This window comes from Lactuca serriola, chromosome 8, assembly GCF_051521515.1.
Source record: "Lactuca serriola cultivar US96UC23 chromosome 8, Lser_US96UC23_V15, whole genome shotgun sequence".
Taxonomy (NCBI): domain Eukaryota; kingdom Viridiplantae; phylum Streptophyta; class Magnoliopsida; order Asterales; family Asteraceae; genus Lactuca; species Lactuca serriola.
Window position 1 is genome coordinate 293,495,699 of NC_136415.1, and position 27,701 is coordinate 293,523,399.

General features: G+C 42.7%; 1 protein-coding gene across 1 annotated transcript; it reads right to left on the reverse strand.

Annotated features, from left to right (window-relative positions):
* Nucleotides 1-5,720: 5,720 nt before the first annotated feature.
* LOC145068186 (uncharacterized) lies at nt 5,721-27,701 on the reverse strand. Its single transcript, XM_079015163.1, has 4 exons — nt 27,671-27,701; nt 6,203-6,321; nt 6,014-6,121; nt 5,721-5,915 (listed from the first exon to the last, which is right to left on the reverse strand). The coding sequence occupies exons 1-4, from the start codon at nt 27,699-27,701 to the stop codon at nt 5,721-5,723; spliced, it is 453 nt and encodes a 150-aa protein (XP_078871289.1).

Genomic DNA, 27,701 nt, shown 5'->3' on the forward strand with positions numbered 1-27,701 from the left:
GGTTTGGGGGTGTGACAGTTATGGAGTCATAAAAAGTTATTCAATGACACAAGACTCTTCATTTTTGTAACCATTGCCAACTCTTATGAATTTTTATGAGTCTTTAATGTGACTCTTCATGTAACTTGAGGACAAGTTACACAAACACATTTTATACTCAACTCTTAGATTAAAATGGATTGAAAACAACTATTTCACTCAACATTTCTATTAATCTAAGCAACTCATAAGAACAAGATAATCAAATCAAACTTTTTCATGTAATTAGTCTAAAACTTAAACTAATACAAAACATGAATCTATTGACAATTATCTTTGAAAATGGATTAGCATGAACATTACCACACCAAAAACAAGTTTATAAGTTCAAAAACAACTTAGGGTAATGTTCCTAGTCCATTTCTAGCCAAAAACCTCGAATATATGCTGTCTGGGGCTCCTACTCGGCGAGTGGCATCAACCTACTCGGCGAGTAGGATGATTTAACTCATGTACTCGGCGAGTTCATCAGTGGACTCGGCGAGTACAGTGCCCAGAAAGCCAGAAAATCGAGTTTTTCAGCATTTTTCAGCAATTTGCATCAAGTATAAGAGAAAGCAAGCCTAGGCTCTGATACCACTGTTGGGTTTTGAGCATTCTAACACTCCTAAGTGTACATGCAACCCTAAATACCTTGGATCTATGTTTTCTCTATTATACATGCAAATTAAGAACTTCCAAGGTATTATCCTAATCTAGCATACAAAACAATAACTATAGCAAGATAGAATACATACCTCTTTGGTGTAGAAAGTCTTCATGAAGCTTGAGTGCCAAGTGCCCCAAGTGTGACACCTCAAATGGTTCACACAACACCAAATACACATGGATTAACTTGAGAGAATTCTACACTTCATGAAAATCGGCTAGCCCTTTTTTACTCTCTCTAGTGGCCGATTTTTCCCAAGAATGTGATCTTTATATAGTGTTACAATTAGGGTAAACTCTTAATTGTCATGGCTTTCCATTTCCTTGGATCCATGGGTTCAAATACACCATGGAACATCCATGAACCATCTTATGGGTTTTAGCCCAACTTGATTATCCATGGAGCATAAGCCCACTATACAAGTATGGATGATTTACACAATCAACCCATATATTTAATTAGTCTTCTTTTGATCACTTAATTAATCCTAGATTAATTCTTGATCAATACTAATTAAATAATCTTATCATTCTTATTATTAATATACTAGAACTTATAATATATTAATAACCATAAGTGTCTTATTTCTCTCATTTAGTCTATCCAAGTGCATGATGCCATGCAACCCAAATGGACCATGCCGGGTCGGGTCAAGTCTTACCAATTATAGTTATGGACTTAGACATTAATCCAACACTAGAAACCTCAGATCTAAGTCCCAAACCCGAAATAGATCTCAATCTTACTAAAATACCCCAAAATCTCATTCAAGAATAGATCTAATTGCAATAAATCCAAAGCAACAGCTTATTACCTCAAGGATGACCTCCACTGAAGAATAATCCAAATCTCTACAAATTCCCTTGCTCCAAGCTTCTTGATCTTCAATATCTCTTCACAAAACCCCCTTATCTAAGCTCCAAATTGCGTCCAAGGACTCTCACTCACGATTTAGGGTTTCTGGATCTCAAAAGGGGAGTAAAGAGGCTGGGGGAAGGGTGTAATGTTCTTTAAATAGGGTACAATCCCCGGGATTAGGGTTTTTCTCGCCCATACCAGACTCGCCGAGTCCACAAGCCGACTCGCCGATTCAGTCACTTACTCAATACCCCGGATCCTGCTCCGACTCGTCGAGTTCCTCCCTAGACTCGACAAGTAGACTCATGACTTAGAGATTTTCCTTTATTTTCTTGGTCTTTCAGATTCTAGGTGTTACATATGAGGAACTGTACGATCATGCCTTTGCCTTCCCACGATCACCTGATGTACTTGTAACAATAAACTGAAACTGTAAGCCCGAGGCTTAGTGGGTTGCTCCAAAATACCGATACACTACATACAACACATATATAAATAACAACATGTATTGGTTCCACAACTTTACATACTGGATTACCGCTAGGCCCATAGTGTGAGTCTGGATTGCCTTCCGGGCCCACAACTCACATCTGGATTGCCACCGAGCCTATAGTACGAGTCTCCCTCAGCTCATATCTGGAATGCTCCCGAGCCCACAGTACGACATCTGACATGCCCCACCTGGCCCTCAGCTTGTATCTGGAATGCTCCCGGGTTTGTTAGTTACTGCACGAAGCCATATCACCTCAACCCATCCCACATAATATGTCGACATATAACACAAATAATGCGCATACAGATAATCACAAAATACTACAGGTAGTCCTACAGATCTACCTAACTGGCATAGCAACTAGCATGCAACATTAACTCATACTCAACATACTACCAATTGCTAGGATATATGATATCCAATGGGCCGACCTTGGTGCCTTAGACCCCTTAGTATAGTGAGGTAACTCACCTCACAAGTAGTGCTGAAGTACCGAAAACCTCTGATCATTGTTTCGCCAGAAATCTCGAAGTATCACATAATAAATACCAAGTCATTACACAACATAACAATCTTAACTAAGGGTCCACACAATCTATCATGTCCAATCTCTTTATTGGGCCTAGGCCCAATGCCATGTCCATAACCTTGAAAGTCCTTATGCAAAACCCATTATTGGCCTAATTTACCAAATTGGGCCTAATTCCAAGATTTAGTATCAAAATTTGGCCCAAAACATTGTATTCATAAAGTCCAGCAAATGCCCAAATCCAATTAGTCCATAAACAGCACAAAACCTGAAGCCTAATTGCCAAAGGCCCAACAGAGGACGTACGCGTGGCGTACTCCTCTAGTACGCGAGGCGTACTCATCCTGATGTTGACCACCATCGGGGTGGTTGACCCAGTATGTTGGGCGTACAACGTACTGGATTTACGTTGGGCGTACGTGGGGTTTCACCAAAACCCTAATAAGTGCTTAATGGCTTAAGCACTTAAGCCCAAACTCCAGATCCAACGACCAAATGTGCCATAGGACAAAAAAGTCTCGAACTTTATCACTTTGGACGTCCAGAAAGTTCTTAACACATGGTCTTAATCAATTAAGACCTCCTACTTATTGCATGAGACAAATCTAGCTATTGGGACACCATTTTTATCACTTAGGACCTCTTATAAGGTCTGAAAGGACAACTCATTTTGTACAAATCATAACATGCACCATTTTGGGACTTTTGGGACAAGAATGCTTCCATAAAGCTAAAATGACTAGATCTGTCTCATACAAGTATAAAGTTCCAAGCTTTTTACCATCTGGAGCTTCTACGGCACAAGCCAACTAGCCAAAGTCATCGTACCTTTAAAAGGATTTCGAAAAGACTTACGCGTATAAGATGAACTTGCAACTAGCCGAAATCTTTCAAAAAAAGGCAAGGAAAGAGCGATTTGAGATTGTCAAATTGCAAACATCATGAAAACTCAAAGAAGGTGGCTCGATGTGTGCTCATGTTCAACAAATGAAGAGCTACATAGTGTTGGATTAGTTGTCTAAGCCCATAACTATAATTGGTATGTACTTGACTCGAGTAGCATGTTCCATTTCGGGTTGCATATCACCAGGACAATTTGAGGATAGATATTTGAGTAAGAGGTTATTTATGATTTATTAATATATTATATGTTCTAATATATTAATATGAAATCATAATATTTAATTAGTATTGATCAAGAATTAATTTGGAATTAATTATGTGATCAAAAGAGACTAATTAAATATATGGGGATTGATTTGGTAAATCAATGATTATTATAGTGTGGGCCAATTGTTATTTAGGATGGGCTAAACCAATATGGTAGTACATGGAGGTTTAACCCATGGAGCCTAAGTAATATGAAAAGTCATGGGCATTAGGGTTTGCATGGATGTAACCCTAGACTTTGCCACACTATAAAAGGACTCCCTTAGCAACCAAAATCGTGACTAGAGTTCTTGGAGTTCATTAGAACCGATTTTGGAGCTAGCAACATCTCTCTTAAGTTTTCCTTTGTCCTAGGTGTGTTGTGAACCGTTTTAGGCATCACACTTGGGGTGCTAAGTTCATAAAGGCCAAATACAACATGTTCTACAAGCTACATAAAGAGGTAAACTCCTAATTAGTATTTTATGTTGTTTATGTCAATTGTATGCTAGTTGTAGGCTTAATGCTTTGGAAACAATATTGCATGTATAATTAGAGAAAACATCGATCCAAAGCATTTAGGGTTGTATGTTCATCATAAGATGTTGCAGTATACTAAAACCCAACAGTGGTATCTGAGTCATGGGTTGCTTTCTGTTATATTGATGCAAATGTTTGATTTTCAAAGTTGTAAAAAAACATGAAGTTTGTCAAATTTTAAGAGAATTACTTAATTTTATGAAAAACTAATTATTTGTAAAATTTGAGTCATTTTACTACAAGAGTTGAATTAGGTCAATTTATTAAAAGATAGAATGATATGATTATTTTATTTGTTTAGAAGTTTGATCTAAATGTTTTTAAGAAGTTACAAATTTTGTCATAAAATTTGGAACTCAAAAGTCTTTTTTAAAAGTTATGATCTTAAGAGTTTTTCATTAACTCTTTAAGTTATGAATTCCAAGAATCTTCAAAGGTTACAAAGTTTGTTATAAATGGCTTTGAAGAGTTTCATAACTTGTTCTCATCACTACAAGAAAAACGCGTTTTTGCTATGGAAGGAATCCGTTGCGAAAAGCTGAAATTCTGTTGCAAAAGACGAATAACGACGGAATTTTCAACGACCTATTTCCGTCCCTAAAAACGCCATAGCAAGGGTTTGCAACAGAAAAAATAATTCTGACACAAGTGTGACAACGGAATGAAATCCGTGGTAGGTGGTATTCCGTCGTGTATTCCATAGTAGGATTCCATCGCATAATCCATGGTAGTTATTCCATCACAAATTCCGTGGTGGTGATTCCCTAGCAAATTATGTGGTGGCGATTCCCTAGCAAATTCCATGGTGGTGATTCCCTAAAAAATTCCGTGGTGATGAATCGTTAGCAAATTCTATGGTGGTGATTCCCTAGTAAATTTCATGGTGGTCATTCCCTAGTAAATTTCATGGTGGTCATTCTCTAGTAAATTCCATGGTAGTGATTCTGTAGCAAATTCCGTCGTGCTGAATCCTTAGCAAATTTCAGTTGATGATTTCCTAGCAAATTTTGTGGTCATGAATCCCTAGCAAATTCCGTTTGATGACTTCCTAGCAAATTTCTTGGTCATGAGTCCTTAGCAATTTTTGTGGTGTATATTATATACCAGATTCTATATGGACCGATGGATAATTGATTTATAAATTATATCCAAATAATTTTGTAGTAATATATGAAAAAAAATCAAACAAAAAAAATCATAACCATTATATCATAAAATAATAAAATTATTATTTATTACACGGACAAAGAAAGTTGCTACTCTAAAATACATAATTTGCCATAGAAATATATTAACCTACTACTCTTGTTGTTTTGTAAACTCATTAATAATATCCAATGTCGTTTGAAGTTGTTTTTCAAGATGCCCGACCCTTGCTTTGTTTTCCTTTTGTTGGGCGTTCATCATTCCTTTAAGCTCTTCGTTTTGTTGTTTTTATTTAGCAACAAGCTCCCTCATTTCTTCTATTTCATCATTTTTTCCGGAATGTAAGATACATCCGTTTTACAATTCCTATTGGGAACCACCTTTGCAAAAGAGCCTAATCCATAAAGTCTTCTTTTTTTATCATGACCACCAACAACAACATAAAATAGCTTGTCCTCCTCAAATTCAACACCTTCAGCTTCCAACTCTTCCCGTTTTTTTGTATAGGCCGCCTACAAAATAAAAATATTATAACTTAAAAGATATCAAATTTAGGAATGATATTATGGAGTAGCTACAATATAAAAGTTTAAACTAAAATGAATATTACATGAATTTGTCTATCTTTTTCATTTGTGAAAGTGACTCCATCATGATTCTTCGTTTGTGTATACAGGTACAATTCACTATAGGGTGGCTCATGTCCTAATTTCATCTTCTGCATAAATACCATATAAAATGTCAAATATACAGATAAACATATACAAACATTGATATGATGTACCATTTACAAAATTACCAAATCAGAAGCTATCTTCAAATGACTTGCAGATCCAGCGTTATGTGTAGGTTTTCCTACTCCATCAGCCACACCGTTACGCCTATATTTCTTGTTCTGCTCAGATTTTAGCTTGTATTCTTTTGTATTCCAAATTAATTGTCAGGAGTTCTAGACTTCCTGTGGAATATGAGCTGGTTTAAAGCCATGTTTGTTTCTTTATGTTTAATATGCCGTTAAGTCGTGATAAAAGGAAATAAAAACACATAACACACATTTCCATTTATTTGGAAAATGTTAAGTTTTATTATTACGACCACTAAATCGGGTGCGACCAAAAGCCCCGTTTAACGGCAGTATTGGGTAAAATTCCACTGAGCCCCGACTCGAAACCCTATATAAAGATGAGTGGAGTCCATTGGAGACTTTTTACACTCTCTCTCTATACTCTCTCTTTAGACTCGTTTTCGCCCCGAATCCGCAACCAAACGCTTCCAAATTGTAAGTCCGCTTATCCTAGCTTATTCTAAACATATTGATTCGTGTTTATAGCCCAAAAATCAGACTTAGAAGCTGTTGAAAAGGAGTTTACGGCCTAAGCTCCTCCTTAGGCCGTAAACACCTTAAATGAGGCCAAAATGACCCCAAAATGTCCCTAAAGGCTTGGAAATAAATTAGGGATTTAGCCTAGGAGTGTTTGATCAATTAAAACAATCATTTTGAGGCATAAAAGGGAGTTTACGGCCCAGCCATATGCCAAGGCCGTAAACACCTCTTAAAGTGGTTAAAATTCCCCAAACACACTCCTAAAACACCCTTGGACTTAATACATAAATTAGGGATTTATCCTTTTGGGTTTAGACCATTTAAACACAAGAAATTGGGGGATTAAAGGGAGTTTACGGCCCAGGTATGTATCAAGGCCGTAAACACCCCTAAACACACCCAAATGATAGTCTTAATCCCCCCAAATGGCCTCACACTTCATTCTAAATTACTAGCAAGGTATTAGGGGCTTTAAACTTCACAAAACTCAAGGAATGAGAGTTTGTAGCCGTAAAATCCCTTAGGAGTTGTCCCTAGGCCGTAAACTCCCTAAAGAAGCCCTTAGGAGCCTTAAACCCACTCATGCCTTTTTGGAATTGTACTTAGAAAAATCCCACTAACAAGATTAAGCTTTGAAACACACTAGAACCCTTCACCATGAGTTTACGGCCGTAAAATCATGGTGAGTAGTCCCTGGGCCGTAAACATCATATAAAGGGTTTACTCTCAGAGAATAAACTCCATTCCTAAGCCATACGCACCTTTAGACGCTACCCGGGACACCCAAACTCTTATCTAAAGTGTTTTCCGCTCCTTTGAGTGCGTATACTTGTTTAATTGGTATTTAATATACTAATTGTATGTGAACATATGTTATCATATGTTAAATAGGTCATTATGTGTGTTCGAGTCCTTGTGTGACACCGAACGCCTAAACGGCACCTTCGTCGGACCTACTTACACCAGGTGAGTTCATTCCCCTGAATGAACCTTTTAAATGTTTTTACATGTTTTATAGGGGGGGGGGAATACAAGTTAAACATGCGAGTTATCATATCAATCACATGTGATTGATAACCCGCATGCACAAGATTTTACCACACTGTACACTGTTTTACCGAGTAGGATACTATAATGACTTTCAAAAAGGTTTTCAAACTGTTTCAAACTCTTACTTATACTGTTTTATTCAAAATCATTTCAAATTGATTTCTAAAGGTTCCAAGGATTTCTAAAGGTTTTCACACTAATTTTACCAAAGAATACAAAATGTGATTTTCCTCAATATAAAGGTTTTCCAAGGTTTTCATCAAATTCCTCTTTCACGTCGAATACTTATACTTGTTAGTTACCGCTGCTTCGCTTTCACTTATTTTAACTCCTACTTGATAACGCTTTCGCTTCCTGATACGCTTATACCTGTTATTGTCTTTATATCGCTTATCCTTGTAGTCGCTTATACCTGATAGACGCTCCTACTTCACTTATTATCGTCTCTACTTCGTGATACGCTTATACTTGTTCGACACTCCTACTTCACTTGCGACCGCTCCTACTTCACTTGTTAGACACTCCTACTTCACGAGAATCACTTCTACTTGATACACACTCAGTCGTAGTTAGATGTATGTCTGTGCTTGTATAGGTACATATAAATAATGATTGAAAGACTTAGGAAGGCTCGTCCGCCCTATTTCCTTTTCTTCGTTGAGATGTGGTCTGGTGGGATCGGATGGCCGTCCGAAGGTCGTTTGGTTCATTAGTTATATATTATGTATATGAGTATGGTCGTACAGGAAGTCTCTAGTCAGTTCAGTTAAGAGTCTCTACCTCTAGTCTACACTTACGTTAGAAACACACTACCCACTAATTTGGAAGTCTCTACCTCTAGTTCAACACTTACATTAGAAACCCACTATTTGGAAGTCTCTACCCACTATTTGGGATGCATCTTCAAGACACGGCCTTCTCCATCGTCTAGTTGGTAACCAGAATCTCCTGTAGGGAGAGCAGACATTGTGTGTATAGATCTATACGGAATTGACAACCCCGCACCCAGACTGCTAGCTACAATCCCGGCCTACCAAGCCAATGGGTGACAAATGTCATATTTTAGACGCTTGTAGGGCGTCTGGTACTCTAGTCAGTATGGTTACGAGTATCCCGGGTTACCTTATAATTCATGGCTTTAAGGTAACGGTACCACACCGACAATTTACACTGTATGCTGGTAACACTTTTTCAGAGTCACACTGTTTTGACCTTACAAGACATATCTTTCATTTGATACTGTCTGGGGTCTGTTTTTCACTGTTTTAGACCTTACCAGCTGTACCTTTCATTTGGTACCTTCTGGGGTCCGCGTCTCTATTTGTTAGACTGAACCAGGCGTGTCGTTTGTTCGATACTCTCCTGGAGTCTATGATTCCTTGCCTTAGTCAGCAGTCCTCACTACTGAGGCATATGTTATTCCCTGATGTCGTTTTCTTTCCTCAATAATCAAATTCAGTATTTTGATAATGATAGCAAATTAGGGAAAATGACTTTTTACCACATATCACTGTCCAGTCTTGGTAGAAGGCTGCTTTATTAACGAAAATATAGGATTTTCTGGAAAGAACTCTAATACATAGTAAACACTCAAACTACTACTCTTATTAAAGTTATTTGAATAAAAACGTCACTAAATGCTTATGAACTCACCAACATTTGTAAAAATGCTGATACTCGCTTTTCAAATAACTTGTATTCTCAAGTCAGCATTAGACAGGTACATCCCGGAGCTGTTGATGGAGATAGCTTAGTACCATGCTTCACTTATTATATTTTACTTGTATTACTTTGATGTATTGTAATGTAACCATGTAAAATTATTACTATTAATGCAATGTCTTGTTGTACTTTGATTACTATAATGCATGTGTTGTGATACTTGACATGACGTCATCCACCCCAGAACGTTTCCGCCGTTCCGGTTTTGGGGTGTGACAGATTGGTATCAGAGCATTGTTTATAGTGAGCTAAGTATATCAATTCATAAAAGATATACAACCTATAAACACAAAGGGATAAAACACTCTGACCAATAATTATACTTTAAAATATAACAATATTTTACCAAAGTATAATAACATCTAGAATCTAAACACTTGAACAAAAGTATCACAAGAAGAACAATAATAAAAGTCTTCGGATGTTGAGCACTACAGTCAAACCTGGGCAGTTTTGTAATCGTAAGCTGGGATAAATGTAACCTGATCAACTACATTTATCCGAGATGCGATGAACATGTGCTGGGGAGTGATAGTGGTGTACAACAGGTCTGAAACTTACCAACCACGATTGCTAGAGCCAAACATAAAGTTAAAATACTATAGGAGTATTTTGGAACACTGAAAGATTCACACTAATCCCAGAATGATATTCAGAAGATAAGAATCAAAAAAGAATTAAAATACCATAGGGGTATTTTAGGATGCATAGATAACTTTGTGTGAAGAACTAAAAAGATCCTTATTGATATACCTACAACTACAAAGAGTATACTCCCAAGGTTATATATAATAAGGATCCCATAGGCTAAGAATGTGTGGTTTCACTCTATTTCCTTTTCCTCGTTGGGATGTGGTCCTAGAGTAGTATCACATATTTGAAGGCCTATCGGATCTAAGCTATATATGATTTGTATACCCTGTGTAATCGTAGCAGGACTCGATATGGATCATCCAGTGAAATGTTAATAATCTCTTAGGATTCTTTAGACATTTCCATTCTCGCACGAACCCTGTAGACAACCCTATCCACTTCAGTGCATGACAGAGAAGTTGATTCAGGCCTAGAAGAGGTTCATTGAGAAGATTTCCTGTTCGGAAATAAATGAACCGGGTCGAGACTATTGAATGCTCCAAGTGCCCATATTCTTCTAGGGACATCGGTGCGAAATTTGCCTAAACTTCTGAGATTCCCAGTCGCCCTTTATGAGGTGATGACACCCATAGTCGGAATTCGGAAGCAAGGAAAAGTAGAGATTCAATATGTCCATACGAGAAGAGAACTCTAGGAAACTACCCGAAGGAAACCAACGCCGATTCCAGTCAAAGATACGAGGCAGACCGAGGGAGCCAGTACATGGAACCCGGGAATTGTCTTTTCCTCGTGTTCGTCACACTAATACACCCATAAAATAATACAATTTAGTGAGTTAGTGGTTACACTACTCACGCTATGTGTTAGGTAAAATCGTCGTTTCTCGTTGCCAGATACACGATTAGGGCGGATCCCCGCACCTTTGTTGAGAAAATTTTAGCCATCTGCCCTTGTGAGCCTCTCTTTCCGCAGTTTCGTTCCGAACCGTTCTCAAATCTCTCCAGGCCGGAGAGTGAAACCTTTCCCAGTATAAAGGTAACTTAGTAGGAACGACTCGCATCTTATGGCCGTTTTCCGATACTCATACACCCACTTCGATTACTAGGACTACATCATAGGGATGTAGGTCGACACTCAGACGACCAGTACCCAAGGCACGGGAAAAATTTATGCCTAATACGTTTGGGACAGAAATGTCCAGGGTTAACCATCGTCTCTCATTACCTTGTATTCCTTTCCGTGTAGGAAAACCATGCCACCGAAGAAGCGTAACCAATCCACAAGCAAGAAACCTGCCCTCTTATTCGATGAAGCTACGTTCCAAGCTGCAGTCTCAGCAGCCGTAGCAGCTGTCATGGCTCACCTGAATGCTAACACCGCCAATGTTAGCAAGGGCCCTGTCGGGATTTCCAATCCTGGCGATGGACAGCAGCAACCAACACATTCATACCCAGTCACCCAAGAACCCTCACCGAACCCACTAAAGAGAAAACTCAAGATTGAGGAGGGAAGTACCTCGGCTCAAGGACCTTCTGAAGAGCGACGAGCTGAGGCAGTCTATACCCTTGTCAATCCTTCCCTCCTGACCTCAAGAAGACCATACCTAGGAGACCTTCCCCACTGCAGCAAGTGCAACTACCATCATCATGGTGCCTGCCGGGAACTCTTATGTGCTAGGTGCAACATGAAGGGGCATACTGCTCGTGTATGCAGAACTCCGGTGGAACGTATTGCATCAATCGCCAATGCAGCGACCAAGCAGGTTTGCCGCCTACGTGGCGAGTTTGGAAACTTCAAAGGGGGATTGCCCAACTGAAGGAAACAACATGGACACAAAAGGAGCCTAACTCTACTGCTTAGAGAGAAGCATCAAGGAACTCGTTAGATTTTTGGTACGTCTCTCGATCTCGGGTAACTAAACTAAAAACAATAAGGATTTAATTCAAAATGTAAATTCTTCCCAGTAAGGCGAAAGTCGCAGCACTATTATAAAATTTAAAAATTCATCAGGTAAAACTATAATGGTAAACATATACGTTACATCCATGTATAATTAAGATGGACGGACCTAGAGTGAGCGAATGCCGCCTCATTTCCTGTTCCTCGTTTGGTTGTGGATTTAGGGCGGGGTCGCTCAGTGAACAGTCCTCCCCACCTTAAATATACATGACTAGTATATGTGAGGCGATTATAGATATTCCTTGTGAGAATCCACTCATGAAAAGGTACTCTAATCGGAAACACTTAGAACTCTCTATAGTTCCGCGTCGACTCTATCGGTCCAAGTATCCGCGGTAGTGATACATAGAACGAAACCCGAGACACCTAGAACTTGTGTGCCTGTTTGGCACATGACTCTATTGATCTTCATTATATATCATGTCGAAGTGTGCCAACTTCGACGACCCTATTAATCATGGTTCGAATTCGTGCAACCATGTGTACATTCTTAGTGCTGTGTAAAAAGAACTTTCTTCGTAGCCATGTCGGCAAATAAAGGTTCTCCCGAACCTAAACCTAACACAAATAAATCAAGCCTAATGCGACCCGTCAATCGTCCCTCTTATCTCAAACCCTCTGAAGTACCCAAGAGAGGGTACCACGTGCCGTCGACCGACCCCTCGTAGTCAGATGACACCGAAGCGAAGGACACTGTAGAAACTCCAGAAGACGACAACCAACTGAAACATACTTCGTAGATTCCCCAGAAAGACCCTTCGCACCTCGCACATCAGGTTCGTAAACATAGAGATTAGAACTCATAAGGAATGACCACCATAACCAGGTATATGCGTAAAGGTGGTATATAATTGAGATCAAAAATATTTAAGGTGTGTGTTTCCTCCCTACTCCCTGTTCCTCGTTGGGTTGTGGGTTTGGGGTGGAGTCGCACAGCTGAACATCCTGCCGACCTCAATTGTATACTGCTTGCATACACCAAGTACTAGTGGTTAAGCCAAGCATGAGCTCTACCATGAACCTCTTCGCAAAACACTTTCACCCTATTCCATAACATAGGAGCCGGAGTCAAGAGAATCACTGCGGGTTAAGCTAGTAAAGTTCCGAGTGATGAGACCCTATACTCACTAGAATCGACCTAGACCGAGGAAACTCAGAACCTTTGGAAGAGTAGTTGCAGTAGATGCTCTTACTACTCAGGCACCTTGCCCACCCTGTTATAGACAGGTAGTGCCTATCATCCTCCACCCTCTCACATGGAGGAAATCGTCGTCGCCCTGTAGACGATAAAAATACACTCTCCGAAGTGAACACTAGGATACCGAGAACCACAGGATAACCTTCGCAGCCAAGAATACTTAATCAAAGAGCGAAAGTAATTGCGTTAAGCCTCATGACCCTGATCCCGAAGAGGTTATAGACGTGAAACCAGTCCTGGTGTTAGTCAAAGGGTTATGCAGGAGCATTCACTTTCCACGCTAGAATAAACCAAAGTCTTAGAGATTCATTGGACTATTAGGTGTTCCACGAATACTATCTCACCTAGAAATAGTAGAACCACCTCCTGAGATAGTCCAACACTCGTCTGGTGAAACCTTATCTCCCTGACCCTCAAGGTTTCCGTATCTCAAGATTCGTAAGTGCAGGTCCATTTTGCACAAGCTTGAGATAGACACTCTACAGCAAACCGATAACCATAGTCGTGCAACCCACTCGACGATCTAGAAAGTCTCTATCAGCTAGTTGACAGAAAACGCGAAACCAAAGACCACCCGAGCTTTCTAAGAACAAACCTGAAGGACTACACTACCAGTACGGGAGAGAACATTAGGAACATCGGAATGGCGATCACGCCAATGATGATCTTGCCATAGAAGTACACTATGTTCTAAGTACTGAAAAGCTCTACCATTCTGAGAGCTTAGGACCATATGAGAATCCCCATGCAGACTTGGTCCAACCCTTTTCAGGCCGCTACTACCTTCGGATATACCACAAGATTCACACCCGATCGATCCACTTCTTAGACTTGATAGGTGATTTTCCGACAACACTCTTCGTGCCTCACTCATCTTGATAGAATCCATTGAGAACCCTAACCTTGTAGATACACCAGTTGGAACCCACTAGCTACACGAGATGGAATCCGCATCCCGTACGTGAGGGTCTGTTGGAATGACAAACATAGACCAGAGATCACTTGGGAATGCGAGGACAACCGTAGAGGAAGTACTCTCTTACCTCTACTTGGCCATTCATACCTACTTCCTTTCCTAGACCTGAATTTCGGGACGAAATTCCTTCTAACGGGGGGATGATGTGACAACCCAAATTGTTCTGTTACATTTCCCCGTTACCGTTAACGGAATATTCCAGTTTATAAATGTTCCGTTAATTAGAGGTCGTCAATTAAATAAACATTTCAGTTGTTTATGTTTAATATGCCGTTAATTCGTGATAAAAGGAAACAAAAACACATAACACACATTTCCATTTATTTGGAAAATGTTAAGTTTTATTATTACGACCACTAAATCGGGTGCGACCAAAAGCCCAGTTTAACGGTAATATTGGGTAAAATTCCACTAAGCCCCGACTCGAAACCCTATATAAAGATGAGTGGAGTCCATTGGAGACTTTTTACACTCTCTCTCTAGACTCGTTTTCGCCCCGAATCCGCAAACAAACGCTTCCAAATTGTAAGTCCGCTTATCCTAGCTTATTCTAAACATATTGATTCGTGTTTATAGCCCAAAAATCAGACATAGAAGCTGTTGAAAAGGAGTTTACGGACTAAGCTCCTCCTTAGGCCGTAAACACCTTAAATGAGACCAAAATGACCCTAAAATGTCCCTAAAGGCTTGGAAATATGAAACGACCCAAAAATTTCGTTTTTCAACATAACCAAAAACCATAATCTGAGTGTCATATCATAAACCATACATGTTGTATCTCAAAATAATAATAAAAACACTATGCGGAAAACTGTATCATATCCATGTCATATAAAAATCAAGAACCAAATCAACTCCCAGGATAAAAGCTGAAGCTGTGGTGTGTGCGATGCCATCATCCTGAGCTCTTCCCTCTACAAGCGGAAGTACCTGAAACCAAAACTGAAACTGTAAGCACGAAGCTTAGTGAGCTCCCCCAAACTACCACATACCATACAATACATATAAATCACATACTGGGCCTTGCCCACTGCATCAGACCGAGGTCTGGAACTAGCTGCATCGGACCGAAGTCCGGAACTGACTAGAACCTTGTCCCCTGCATCGGACCAGCGTCTGGAACTAACTGCATCGGGCCGAAGTCCGGAACTAACTGCATCGGACCGAAATCCGGAACTGACTGCATCGGACCGAAGTCCGGAACTAACTGCATCGGACCGAAGTCCGGAACTGACTGATCATGACATAGCATAACACATAACAACTATTATAATCACACATACTGCATACTGCATCGGACCGAAGTCCGGAACACATACACGAATATGCTTGAATCACAAAGACATCAAGCACTCTAGCTACTGCATCAAACTAAAGACCAGAACTACTGATAAGTACACGGGCCGGCATTGCGGCCGTAGACCCGTTCCTACTGAAGGGAAACTCACCTCGTGAACCGGCTGCTGAGTGTATGGCTCTGGAAGCTAGCTGCTGCTGCTCCCGTATCTCCCCGGCTACAAGTCCATAAACACACTCAATCAAATACTAAGCACTGCACTGGGTAAAATGACTCTTTTACCCTTGGTCAAAGTCAACTCTCAGACAAAGTCAACTCTCGGTCAAAGTCAACCCATAGTTGACCTGACTCGCCGAGTTGGGCCGCCAACTCGCCGAGTCCCTATTCTCACTCCTCGACTCAACTCGCTGCTACTCGTCGAGTATGGCATCGACTCGACGAGTACTCTCCCGATCCAAGAACTCAGACAATCTTCATCCGACTCGCCGAGTCCTATGAACAACTCGACGAGTTGTTCTTGAGCTTAAGAAGATTGCCTTGGACTCGCCGAGTTATATGAACAACTCGCCGAGTCCCCCGATTACTGAGTCTACCTTCAAACTCGCTGAGTCCACTCCCTTACTCACTGGTCCCACTCGATACCGCTCGAAAGGAAGAAATCGGGGACTCGCGACTAGACTCGCCGAGTCACCACCATGCAACTATTCTACACTCGATTCTGATCGAATCCAGTACATACAAATGATAGATCTGAGTCCAATAAGCTGATTTACCACGTAAAGTTTCCAACTTTACGTGTACAAACGCATGAACAAGGGAATAAATGCTAAAAGATGCTTAAAAGGGGTACATCTAGGGTTAATGTGCAAAATAACTCCATAAAGGCAATAGATCTGGGCTCTACAACTCCTAAATGAACAGATCTAAGGTTATCTCGGCATAAGAGAGCTTCCATATCAACATAAGGCTTTAGAAAGGCATAAACAAGATCTAGAAAGGGTTTCAAAGCATAAAAGGGAAGGAAATCTGAAGAATACCTCAAAGAGCTGTTGCTTTCCCTTGAATCTCTGCTCTACAATCCTTCTCCTTGCTCCTTTCTTCTTCTCCTTCTTCAAGCCTTCACAGTTAGCACACAAAATCACTTAGAATCGCTCAAGAACGAATTAGGGTTTTCTCACAGCTTTAGAGGGTGAAGGAGGCGGGATTGGGGGCTATAAGGTGGCTTAAATAGTGGGCAACCCGGGGATTTAGGGTTTCTCCCAGATGGGCAGACTCGCCGAGTCCAGAATATGGACTCGCCGAGTCGCCAGCTAATCACGTGCTCGAAATCCCGACCCTACTCGGCAAGTCAGGCTATGAACTCGCCGAGTCCTTCTTGCAAAACTTCAAAATAAATACCAAGGAATTACCATACCGGACACGGGTCGTTACAATTCTCCCCCACTTATCTCAGACTTCGTCCTCGAAGTCTGCTACGGCTGAATCTGCAAATAACTCTGGGTAGTGCTCCCTCATCTCCTCCTCAGCCTCCCACGTCCACTCAGACCCCTTCCGGTGCTGCCACTGCACCTTTACTAACTGAATTTCCTTGTTCCTCAAGGTCTTGGTCTTCCGGTCCAGAATTGCGACCGGTCTCTCAATATAATTCAGGCTGCTATCAACCTGAATATCCTCTAGGGGAACGACTGCTGACTCATCCACCAGACACTTCCTCAACTGAGACACATGGAAAGTGTTGTGGATCTGACTAAGCTCCTCAGGAAGATCTAACCGATAAGCAACCCGACCCACCCGGGCCAAAACCCTGAAAGGACCAATAAATCTGGGGCCCAACTTGCCCCTCTTCCGGAACCTGATGACACCCTTCCAAGGTGATACCTTTAGAAGGACCATATCCCCCACCTGGAACTCCAAGTCCGAACGCCTCCTATCGGCGTAACTTTTCTGCCGACTCCGAGCAGTCTGCAGTCTACTACGGACCTGCTGGATCAACTCGGTCGTCTTGAGCACCACCTCTGTGCTCCCAATGACTCACTGACCGACCTCGCCCCAACAAATCGGGGTCCTACACTTCCTCCCATACAGCATCTCAAAGGGAGGTCGATCAATGCTCGCATGATAACTGTTGTTATACGAGAATTCCGCTAACGGAAGATACGTATCCCAACTGCCACCGAAATCTAGGACACACGCCCTTAGCATGTCCTCGAGAGTCTGAATCGTCCTCTCGCTCTGCCCGTCTGTCTGAGGGTGGAAAGCGGTGCTGAAATGGAGACAAGTACCCATCTCGTCGTGGAACCGCTTCCAAAATCTGGATGTGAAACGGACATCTCGGTCTGACACCACCGATACCGGCACTCCATGACGTGCCACAATCTCATGCACATAGATATCGGCTAACTTCTCCGCCGATATACTCTCCTGGATCGGGATAAAATGGGCACTCTTCGTCAACCGATCCACTACTACCCATATCGAATCCACTCCACGTGCGGTCCGGGGAAGCTTGGTGACAAAATCCATGGTAATGTCCTCCCATTTCCACACGGGAATGTCTAACGGCTGCATCCTGCCGTGAGGTCTCTGGTGCTCCGCCTTGACCTTCCGGCAGGTCAGGCATCTCTCGACGTACCAGGCGACGTCCCGCTTCATGCAGGGCCACCAATAATCAGGTCGAAGATCTCGGTACATCTTCGTCGCCCCTGGGTGGATAGAAAACCGAGACTTATGAGCCTCATCCATCAACACTTGCCGTACTCCACCCCAGTACGGTACCCACACTCTCCCGTGAAGCGTCAGCAAACCACGACTATCAAAATCAAACGAGGCTACTCGGCCCACGATCCTCTCACACTTCTGTCTCTCCTCCTTGAGACCCTCTACCTGAGCCTCCTTGATCCGCTCCAACAACGGAGTGATCACTGTCATCCTCAAACATAGATCCCTGATAGGGGCCGCCGACACCTTGCGGCTCAGGGCATCGGCCACCACATTGGCCTTCCTTGGATGGTATAGGATCTCACAGTCGTAATCCTTTAGCACATCCAACCACCTCCTCTGCCTCATATTCAGATTCGGCTGATCTATAAGATACCTCAAACTCTTGTGATCCGTGTAAATAGTACAACGAACCCCATAAAGGTAATGCCTCCAAATCTTGAGGGCAAACACAACTGCCCCCAGCTCCAAATCATGGGTAGGATAATTAGCCTCGTGAGGCTTCCACTGTCTCGAGGCATAAGCTATCACATGGCCTCGCTGCATCAAAACTGCTCCCATACCTGTGATCGAGGCATCACAATAGACTACAAAGTCCTCTACTCCCTCTGGCAAGGTAAGGATCGGAGCCTCGCATAATCTCTGCCTGAGGGTCTCAAACGCTGACTGCTGCTCAGGACCCCAACGAAATACCACTGACTTCCTGGTCAGTCGGGTGAGCGGCACTGCTATCTTGGAGAAATCCTGAATAAATCTCCGATAATACCCTGCCAACCCCAGGAAGCTCCGAATCTCAGATGGAGACTTCGGGGCCTCCCACTGCATCACGGCCTCAATCTTGGCCGGATCTACCAAAATACCCTTCTGGTTGACGAGGTGACCAAGGAACTGCACCTCGCGCAGCCAGAACTCACATTTGGAGAACTTTGCGAAAAGTCTCTCCCTCCTCAAAGCCTCCAGCACCTCCCGCAGGTGCTCCTCGTGCTGCTCCTGCGTCTTGGAATATACCAAGATATCGTCTATGAACACTATAACCGACCGATCCAGCATCGGCCTACACACGCGGTTCATGAGATCCATGAACGCGGCTGGAGCATTGGTGAGCCCAAATGGCATCACCACAAACTCATAATGACCATACCTGGTCCTGAAAGCAGTCTTCTGTACATCTTCTTCTCTAACCCGCATCTGATGATAACCAGAGCGTAGATCGATCTTGGAGAACCAAGACGCTCCCTGAAGCTGATCAAACAAATCATCTATCCTCGGAAGTGGGTAACGGTTCTTCACCGTTACCTTATTCAACTCCCGATAATCAATACACATACGATGCGACCCATCCTTCTTCCTCACAAACAGGATCGGCGCTCCCCAAGGCGAACTGCTCGGCCGAATGAACCCTTTGTCTAACAGCTCCTGCAGCTGTGTAGACAACTCCTGCATCTCAGGGGGAGCTAATCGATACGGTGCTTTGGCTATCGGAGCCGCACCAGGAATTAGGTCGATCCCGAACTCGACCTGTCTCTCAGGAGGTATCCCCGGCAAATCCTCGGGAAACACGTCCGGGTAGTCTCGAACAATAGGAACATCATCAACTGTCATCTTGCCCTTCTCCCGGGCATCCAAGACGTAAGCTACAAAGCCGGCGCAACCCTGCCGAACATAGCGCCTAGCCCTTGCGGCGGAACAAAAGGTCGGTCCCCGCTGTGGCTTCTCGCCCTGAATCACTAACTCTCCCCCACTGGGACTGCGGACCCTCACTAGCTGAAGCTCACAATCAATCACCGCCCCATTGGGGCTTAGCCAATCCATGCCCACAATAACCTTATTCCCTCGCAGAGGAATAGGTACCAGATCCACTGAAAACTGCTCGTCAAATAACTGAAGAGAACACCCTCTATGCACCCTGTCGACCCTCACGGTCCTATCATCTGCTATCTCAACCTCTAATGGACCATCCAGCTCCCCTGGAGCCCTACTAAATCTCTTGCTAAGCGCAAGTGATACGAATGATCGGGTAGCCCCCGAATCGAATAATACCAAAGCAGAAATGCCGTTCACAGAGAACGACCCCGTCACCACATCAGGAGTCGCTCGCGCCTCCTCTACTGTCATCTGAAACGCCCTACTCTTCACCACTGGCGCATCAGCTCGGCCCTGCCGGCCATCTGTAATCCTCAAGGTAGCAGGGGCAGGTGCAGCCACCTTCCCTGCTGCAGCTAAACTCGGACACTGGGACTTTTTATGTCCCCTCTCATTGCACTGAAAGCAAATCAGATCTGATGCTGCGACGGCAGTAGCAGGGGCCGTACAATCCCTACTCAAATGCCCAATCCGACCGCACTTGTAGCAGCCGGAACTCCCTGCCTTGCACGCTCCCTCGTGCAATCTCCCACACTTGCCACATCGACCGTGGCTCTGCTGACTCCTAGATCTGTGATCCGAAACCTTGGGCTTTTTGCCCGAACCGCCTGAACCCGAAACCGCCTCCGGTTTCCTCTTCTTCTCCATCTCGAGATCAATCTCCCTCTCCCGAGCCCTAGCAATCATATCTTCCAGCGTTTTACAGCTGGACCGGCTCACAAACTGGCGGATATCGCTCCGCAACATCTCATGATAACGGGCCTTCTTCATTTCCTCATCAACCACGTACTGAGGAACGAGAAGAGCCCTCTCCCTGAACTTGGCGGTGATCTCCGCCACTATCTTTGTAGTCTGGGTGAGGTCCTGAAACTCCCTAGCCAACTGCTGCACCTCAATAACCGGTGCGAACTCCGTCCTAAACCTGGTAGAGAAATCAGCCCAAGTCATGGCGTCCAATGCTGCGTCATCTCCAATGGAATGTCCGACCTCCTCCCACCAGTCCCGTGCCCTGTCCTTCAGAAGACAGGATGCCAATCTGACCTTGTCCCCCTCGGGACACCTGCTAGTGCGGAAAGCGTTGGCCACATCCGCCAACCATCTGGTACTCGCTATGGGGTCCCGCGCCCCATGATAGTCCGGAGCTCCACATGCCCTGAACTCCCTGAATGTAAGGGTGCGCGACCCCATCATGGCCGCCACCTCGGCACGGAAGGTGCCCAATCTCTCATCCATCAGCTCTAGAATCCCCTCCTTGATCGAACCGAAGATCACAGGAGTCTGCTCTATAATGATACGCATAATCTCCGAAGAAAGAAACTCTCGGGTCTGCTCATCCATGCGCTCATCCCCCGAGCCTGAACCTGATCCCTCCCCGGCACCTCCGCTGTCGGCTGCTGGTCTCGAACGCAAAACCACCATTCTGAAACACATCACAACTACATCAGAAAACGGAAATATCTCAAGGGATCATTGATACTACAACTAGCTTCCTGGTCTTGTCTCAACCTTTCTTGATTCGAGTACGGATCCTCTGCTTTCAGTAGTACGGGCCCATACTACCTTCCACATCTATCTGTACTTTCTTCAAGAACTGCTTTGGCTCCACCAAGTCACTTTTACTACTACTGTTCTCTGCTACTCTCATCCTAGGCTTGCCCTTAGGGAAATATCAGACTCAACTCAACTAGTCCTCAGCTGCTGAGAGTCTCCTTATAATGCTAATTAACCACCACCTGAACACCATCACATGTGACGAAGGTTAGATAATCCTTCAAGTAAAGGACCCGTCCCTATAACGGTTGGACTCAAACAAGAGCTGCGCAATAGGGCCAGTTCCAGCACTCTGGGATTATTCAACCCTGATCACATGTGGTGTGACGTGTTCACCTAATGGCTAACTTCCATCACTCAGAACTCCCACAAAGCACGAAGCAAGCAGCATTCGGATAAAGGAAACATATTCAGGCAAAACTATTCTCAAAACGAGAAACTGTACTAGCATACAATGCTAAGATCACACTATCAGGCATAACCTAAACAGGCTATCCTACTACTATCTGCTCAATACTAGCATGCAATACTCATAAAGCTGTAACACATAAAGCAGGCACATAAGGCATCCTCCTAGATCCTTAGTCCTATACCAGCATGCTGTTCTACTGAAGCTGGAACAATTAATCATAATAATAAAACTTGTATTGGTAATTTGGGAGTACTTACTTGAGCTCGGCTGATCGCATGCACCACACCCTTATCTCGTTTTAAAAATTTTCTTTCTTTCTAAGTGTTTTCAAAATTCTTTTAGAAACATTTTTCTTTTAAAAATCTTTTTATTTCCCCCTTAGTTTGAGTTCAGATACACCCGGAAGTGTATCCGAATCCCTCAAACCAGGGCTCTGATACCAACTTGAAACGACCCAAAAATACGACCCAAAAATTTCGTTTTTCAACATAACCAAAAACCATAATCTGAGTGTCATATCATAAACCATACATGTTGTATCTCAAAATAATAATAAAAACACTGTGCGGAAAACTGTATCATATCCATGTCATATAAAAATCAAGAACCAAATCAACTCCCAGGATAAAAGCTGAAGTTGTGGTGTGTGCGATGCCATCATCCCGAGCTCTTCCCTCTACAAGCGGAAGTACCTGAAACCAAAACTGAAACTGTAAGCACGAAGCTTAGTGAGCTCCCCCAAACTACCACATACCATACAATACATATAAATCACATACTGGGCCTTGCCCACTGCATCAGACCGAGGTCTGGAACTAGCTGCATCGGAACGAAGTCCGGAACTGACTGGGACCTTGTCCCCTGCATCGGACCAGCGTCCGGAACTAACTGCATCGGGCCGAAGTCCGGAACTAACTGCATCGGACCGAAATCCGGAACTGACTGCATCGGACTGAAGTCCGGAACTAACTGCATCGGACCGAAGTCCGGAACTGACTGATCATGACATAGCATAACACATAACAACTATTATAATCACACATACTGCATACTGCATCGGACCGAAGTCCGGAACACATACACGAATATGCTTGAATCACAAAGACATCAAGCACTCTAATTACTGCATCAGACTAAAGACCAGAACTACTGATAAGTACACGGGCCGGCATTGCGGCCGTAGACCCGTTCCTACTGAAGGGAAACTCACCTCGTGAACTGGCTGCTGAGTGTATGGCTCTGGAAGCTAGCTGCTGCTGCTCCGGTATCTCCCCGGCTACAAGTCCATAAACACACTCAATCAAATACTAAACACTGCACTGGGTAAAATGACTCTTTTACCCTTGGTCAAAGTCAACTCTCAGACAAAGTCAACTCTCGGTCAAAGTCAACCCATAGTTGACCTGACTCGCCGAGTTGGGCCGCCAACTCGCCGAGTCCCTATTCTCACTCCTCGACTCAACTCGCTGCTACTCGTCGAGTATGGCATCGACTCGACGAGTACTCTCCCGATCCAAGAACTCAGACAATCTTCATCCGACTCGCCGAGTCCTATGAAAAACTCGACGAGTTGTTCTTGAGCTTAAGAAGATTGCCTTGGACTCGCCGAGTTATATGAACAACTCGCCGAGTCCCCCGATTACTGAGTCTACCTTCAAACTCGCTGAGTCCACTCCCTTACTCACTGGTCCCACTCGATACCGCTCGAAAGGAAGAAATCGGGGACTCGTGACTATACTCGCCGAGTCGTTCTTCCGACTCGCCGAGTCACCACCATGCAACTATTCTACACTCGATTCTGATCGAATCCAGTACATACAAATGATAGATCTGAGTCCAATAAGCTGATTTACCACGTAAAGTTTCCAACTTTACGTGTACAAACGCATGAACAAGGGAATAAATGCTAAAAGATGCTTAAAAGGGGTAGATCTAGGGTTAATGTGCAAAATAACTCCATAAAGGCAATAGATCTGGGCTCTACAACTCCTAAATGAACAGATCTAAGGTTATCTCGGCATAAGAGAGCTTCCATATCAACATAAGGCTTTAGAAAGGCATAAACAAGATCTAGAAAGGGTTTCAAAGCATAAAAGGGAAGGAAATCTGAAGAATACCTCAAAGAGATGTTGCTTTCCCTTGAATCTCTGCTCTACAATCCTTCTCCTTGCTCCTTTCTTCTTCTCCTTCTTCAAGCCTTCACAATTAGCACACAAAATCACTTAGAATCGCTCAAGAACGAATTAGGGTTTTCTCATAGCTTTAGAGGGTGAAGGAGGCGGGATTGGGGGCTATAAGGTGGCTTAAATAGTGGGCAACCCGGGGATTTAGGGTTTCTCCCAGACGGGCAGACTCGCCGAGTCCAGAATATGGACTCGCCGAGTCGCCAGCTAATCACGTGCTCGAAATCCCGACCCTACTCGGCGAGTCAGGCTATGAACTCGCCGAGTCCCTCTTGCAAAACTTTAAAATAAATACCAAGGAATTACCATATCGGACACGGGTTGTTACAAAATAAATTAGGGATTTAGCTTAGGAGTGTTTGATCAATTAAAACAATCATTTTGAGGCATAAAAGGGAGTTTACGGCCCAGGCATATGCCAAGGCCGTAAACACCTCTTAAACTGGTTAAAATGCCCCAAACACACTTCTAAAACACCCTTGGACTTAATACATAAATTAGGGATTTATCCTTTTCGGTTTAGACCATTTAAACATAAGAAATTGGGGGATTAAAGGGAGTTTACGGCCCAGGTATGTACCAAGGCCATAAACACCCCTAAACACACCCAAATGATAGTCTTAATCCCCCCAAATGGCCTCACACTTCATTATAAATTACTAGCAAGGTATTAGGGGCTTTAAACTTCACAAAACTCAAGGAATGAGAGTTTACGGCCATAAACTCCCTTAAGAGTTGTCCCTAGGCCGTAAACTCCCTAAAGAAGCCCTTAGGAGCCTTAAACCCACTCATGCCTTTTTGGAATTGTACTTAGAAAAATCCCACTAACAAGATTAAGCTTTGAAACACACTAGAACCCTTCACCATGAGTTTACGGCTGTAAACTCATGGTGAGTAGTCCCTGGGCCGTAAACATCATATAAAGGGTTTACTCTCGGAGAATAAACTCCATTCCTAAGCCATACGCACCTTTAGACGCTACCCGGGACACCCAAACACTTATCTAAAGTGTTTTCCGCTCCTTTGAGTGTGTATACTTATTTAATTGGTATTTAATATACTAATTTTATGTGAACATATGTTATCATATGTTAAATAGGTCATTGTGTGTGTTCGAGTCCTTGCGTGACACCGAACGCCCAAACAGCACCTTCGTCGGACTTACTTACACCAGGTGAGTTCATACCCCTAAATGAACCTTTTAAATGTTTTTACATGTTTTATAGGGGGGAATACAAGTTAAACATGCTAGTTATCGTATCAATCACATGTGATTGATAACCCGCATGCACAAGATTTTACCACACTGTACACTGTTTTACCGAGTAGGATACTATAATGACTTTCAAAAAGGTTTTCATACTGTTTCAAACTCTTACTTATACTGTTTTATTCAAAATCATTTCAAACCGATTTCTAAAGGTTCCAAGGATTTCTAAAGGTTTTCACACTGATTTTACCAAAGAATACAAAATGCGATTTTCCTAAATATAAAGGTTTTCCAAGGTTTTCATCAAATTCCTCTTTCACGTCAAATACTTATACTTGTTAGTTACCGCTGCTTCGCTTTCACTTATTGTAAACTCCTACTTGATAACGCTTTCGCTTCCTGATACACTTATACCTGTTATTGTCTTTATATCGCTTATACCTGATAGACGCTCCTACTTCACTTATTGTCGTCTCTACTTCGTGATACGCTTATACTTGTTCGACACTCCTACTTCACTTGCGACCGCTCCTACTTCACTTGTTAGACACTCCTACTTCACGAGAATCACTTCTACTTGATACACACTCAGTCGTAGTTAGATGTATGTCTGTGCTTGTATAGGTACATATAAATAATGATTGAAAGACTTAGGAAGGCTCGTCCACCCTATTTCCTTTTCTTCGTTGAGATGTGGTCTGGTGGGATTGGATGGTCGTCCGAAGGTTGTTTGGTTCATTAGTTATATATTATGTATATGAGTATGGTCATACAGGAAGTCTCTAGTCAGTTCAATTAAGAGTCTCTACCTCTAGTCTACACTTACATTAGAAACACACTACCCACTAATTTGGAAGTCTCTACCTCTAGTTCAACACTTACATTAGAAACCCACTATTTGGAAGTCTCTACCCACTATTTGGGATGCATCTTCAGGACACGGCCTTCTCCATCGTCTAGTTGGTAACCAGAATCTCCTGTAGGGAGAGCGGACATTGTGTGTATAGATCTATACAGAATTGACAACCCCGCACCCAGACTGCTAGCTACAGTCCCGGCCTACCAAGCCAACGGGTGACAAATGTCATATTTTAGACGCTTGTAGGGCGTCTGGTACTCTAGTCAGTATGGTTACGAGTATCCCGGGTTACCTTATAATTCATGGCTTTAAGGTAACGGTATCACACCGACAATTTACACTGTATGCTGGTAACACTTTTTCAGAGTCACACTGTTTTGACCTTACAAGACGTATCTTTCATTTGATACTGTCTGGGGTCTGTTTTCTCTGTTTTGACCTTACAAGAGGTATCTTTCATTTGATACTGTCTGGGGTCTGTTTTTCACTGTTTTAGACCTTACTAGCTGTACCTTTCATTTGGTACCTTCTGGGGTCTGAGTCTCTATTTGTTAGACTGAACCAGGTGTGTCGTTTGTTCGATACTCTCCTGGAGTCTATGATTCCTTGCCTTAGTCAGCAGTCCTCACTGCTGAGGCATATGTTATTCCCTGATGTCGTTTTCTTTCCTCAATAATCAAATTCAGTATTTTGATAATGATAGCAAATTAGGGAAAATGACTTTTTACCACATATCACTGTCCAGTCTTGGTAGAAGGCTGCTTTATTAAAGAAAATATAGGATTTTCTGGAAAGAACTCTAATACATAGTAAACACTTAAACTACTACTCTTATTCAAGTTATTTGAATAAAAACGTCACTAAATGCTTATGAACTCACCAGCATTTGTAAAAATGATGATACTCGCTTTTCAAATAACTTGTATTCTCAGGTCAGCATTAGACAGGTACATCCCGGAGCTGTTGATGAAGATAGCTTAGTACCATGCTTCACTTATTATATTTTACTTGTATTACTTTGATGTATTGTAATGTAACCATGTAAAATTATTACTATTAATGCAATGTCTTGTTGTACTTTGATTACTATAATGCATGTGTTATGATACTTGACATGACGTCATCCACCCCAGAACGTTTCCGCCGTTCCGGTTTTGGGGTGTGACATGGTGGCATTAGCCTGCAAGTAATCATCTGACATGTTAAGTTATGAATTGATATGTACGTGTAAACCAAAAGTTTATACATAGAAAAAGTTGTAATTAAGATTTGATTGGTAACTCACGTTTTTTTCCAAACATGAACAGCTAAACGTCAATCTGGTCCACAATCTTCAGAGGAATTTTTTCACCTTCCACACTATCCACTACATATCCATTCAT

Bases quoted from the DNA above. Each gene is read 5' to 3' on its own strand.
- LOC145068186 (XM_079015163.1), bottom strand. From the start codon at position 27,701: ATGAATGGATATGTAGTGGATAGTGTGGAAG. The intron at 6,122-6,202 runs GTAATTTTGTAA...GTATTTATGCAG, and splicing joins TGAAGATAGCTTCTGATTTG to AAGATGAAATTAGGACATGA. The intron at 5,916-6,013 runs GTAATATTCATT...TTTATTTTGTAG, and splicing joins AAAAAGATAGACAAATTCAT to GCGGCCTATACAAAAAAACG.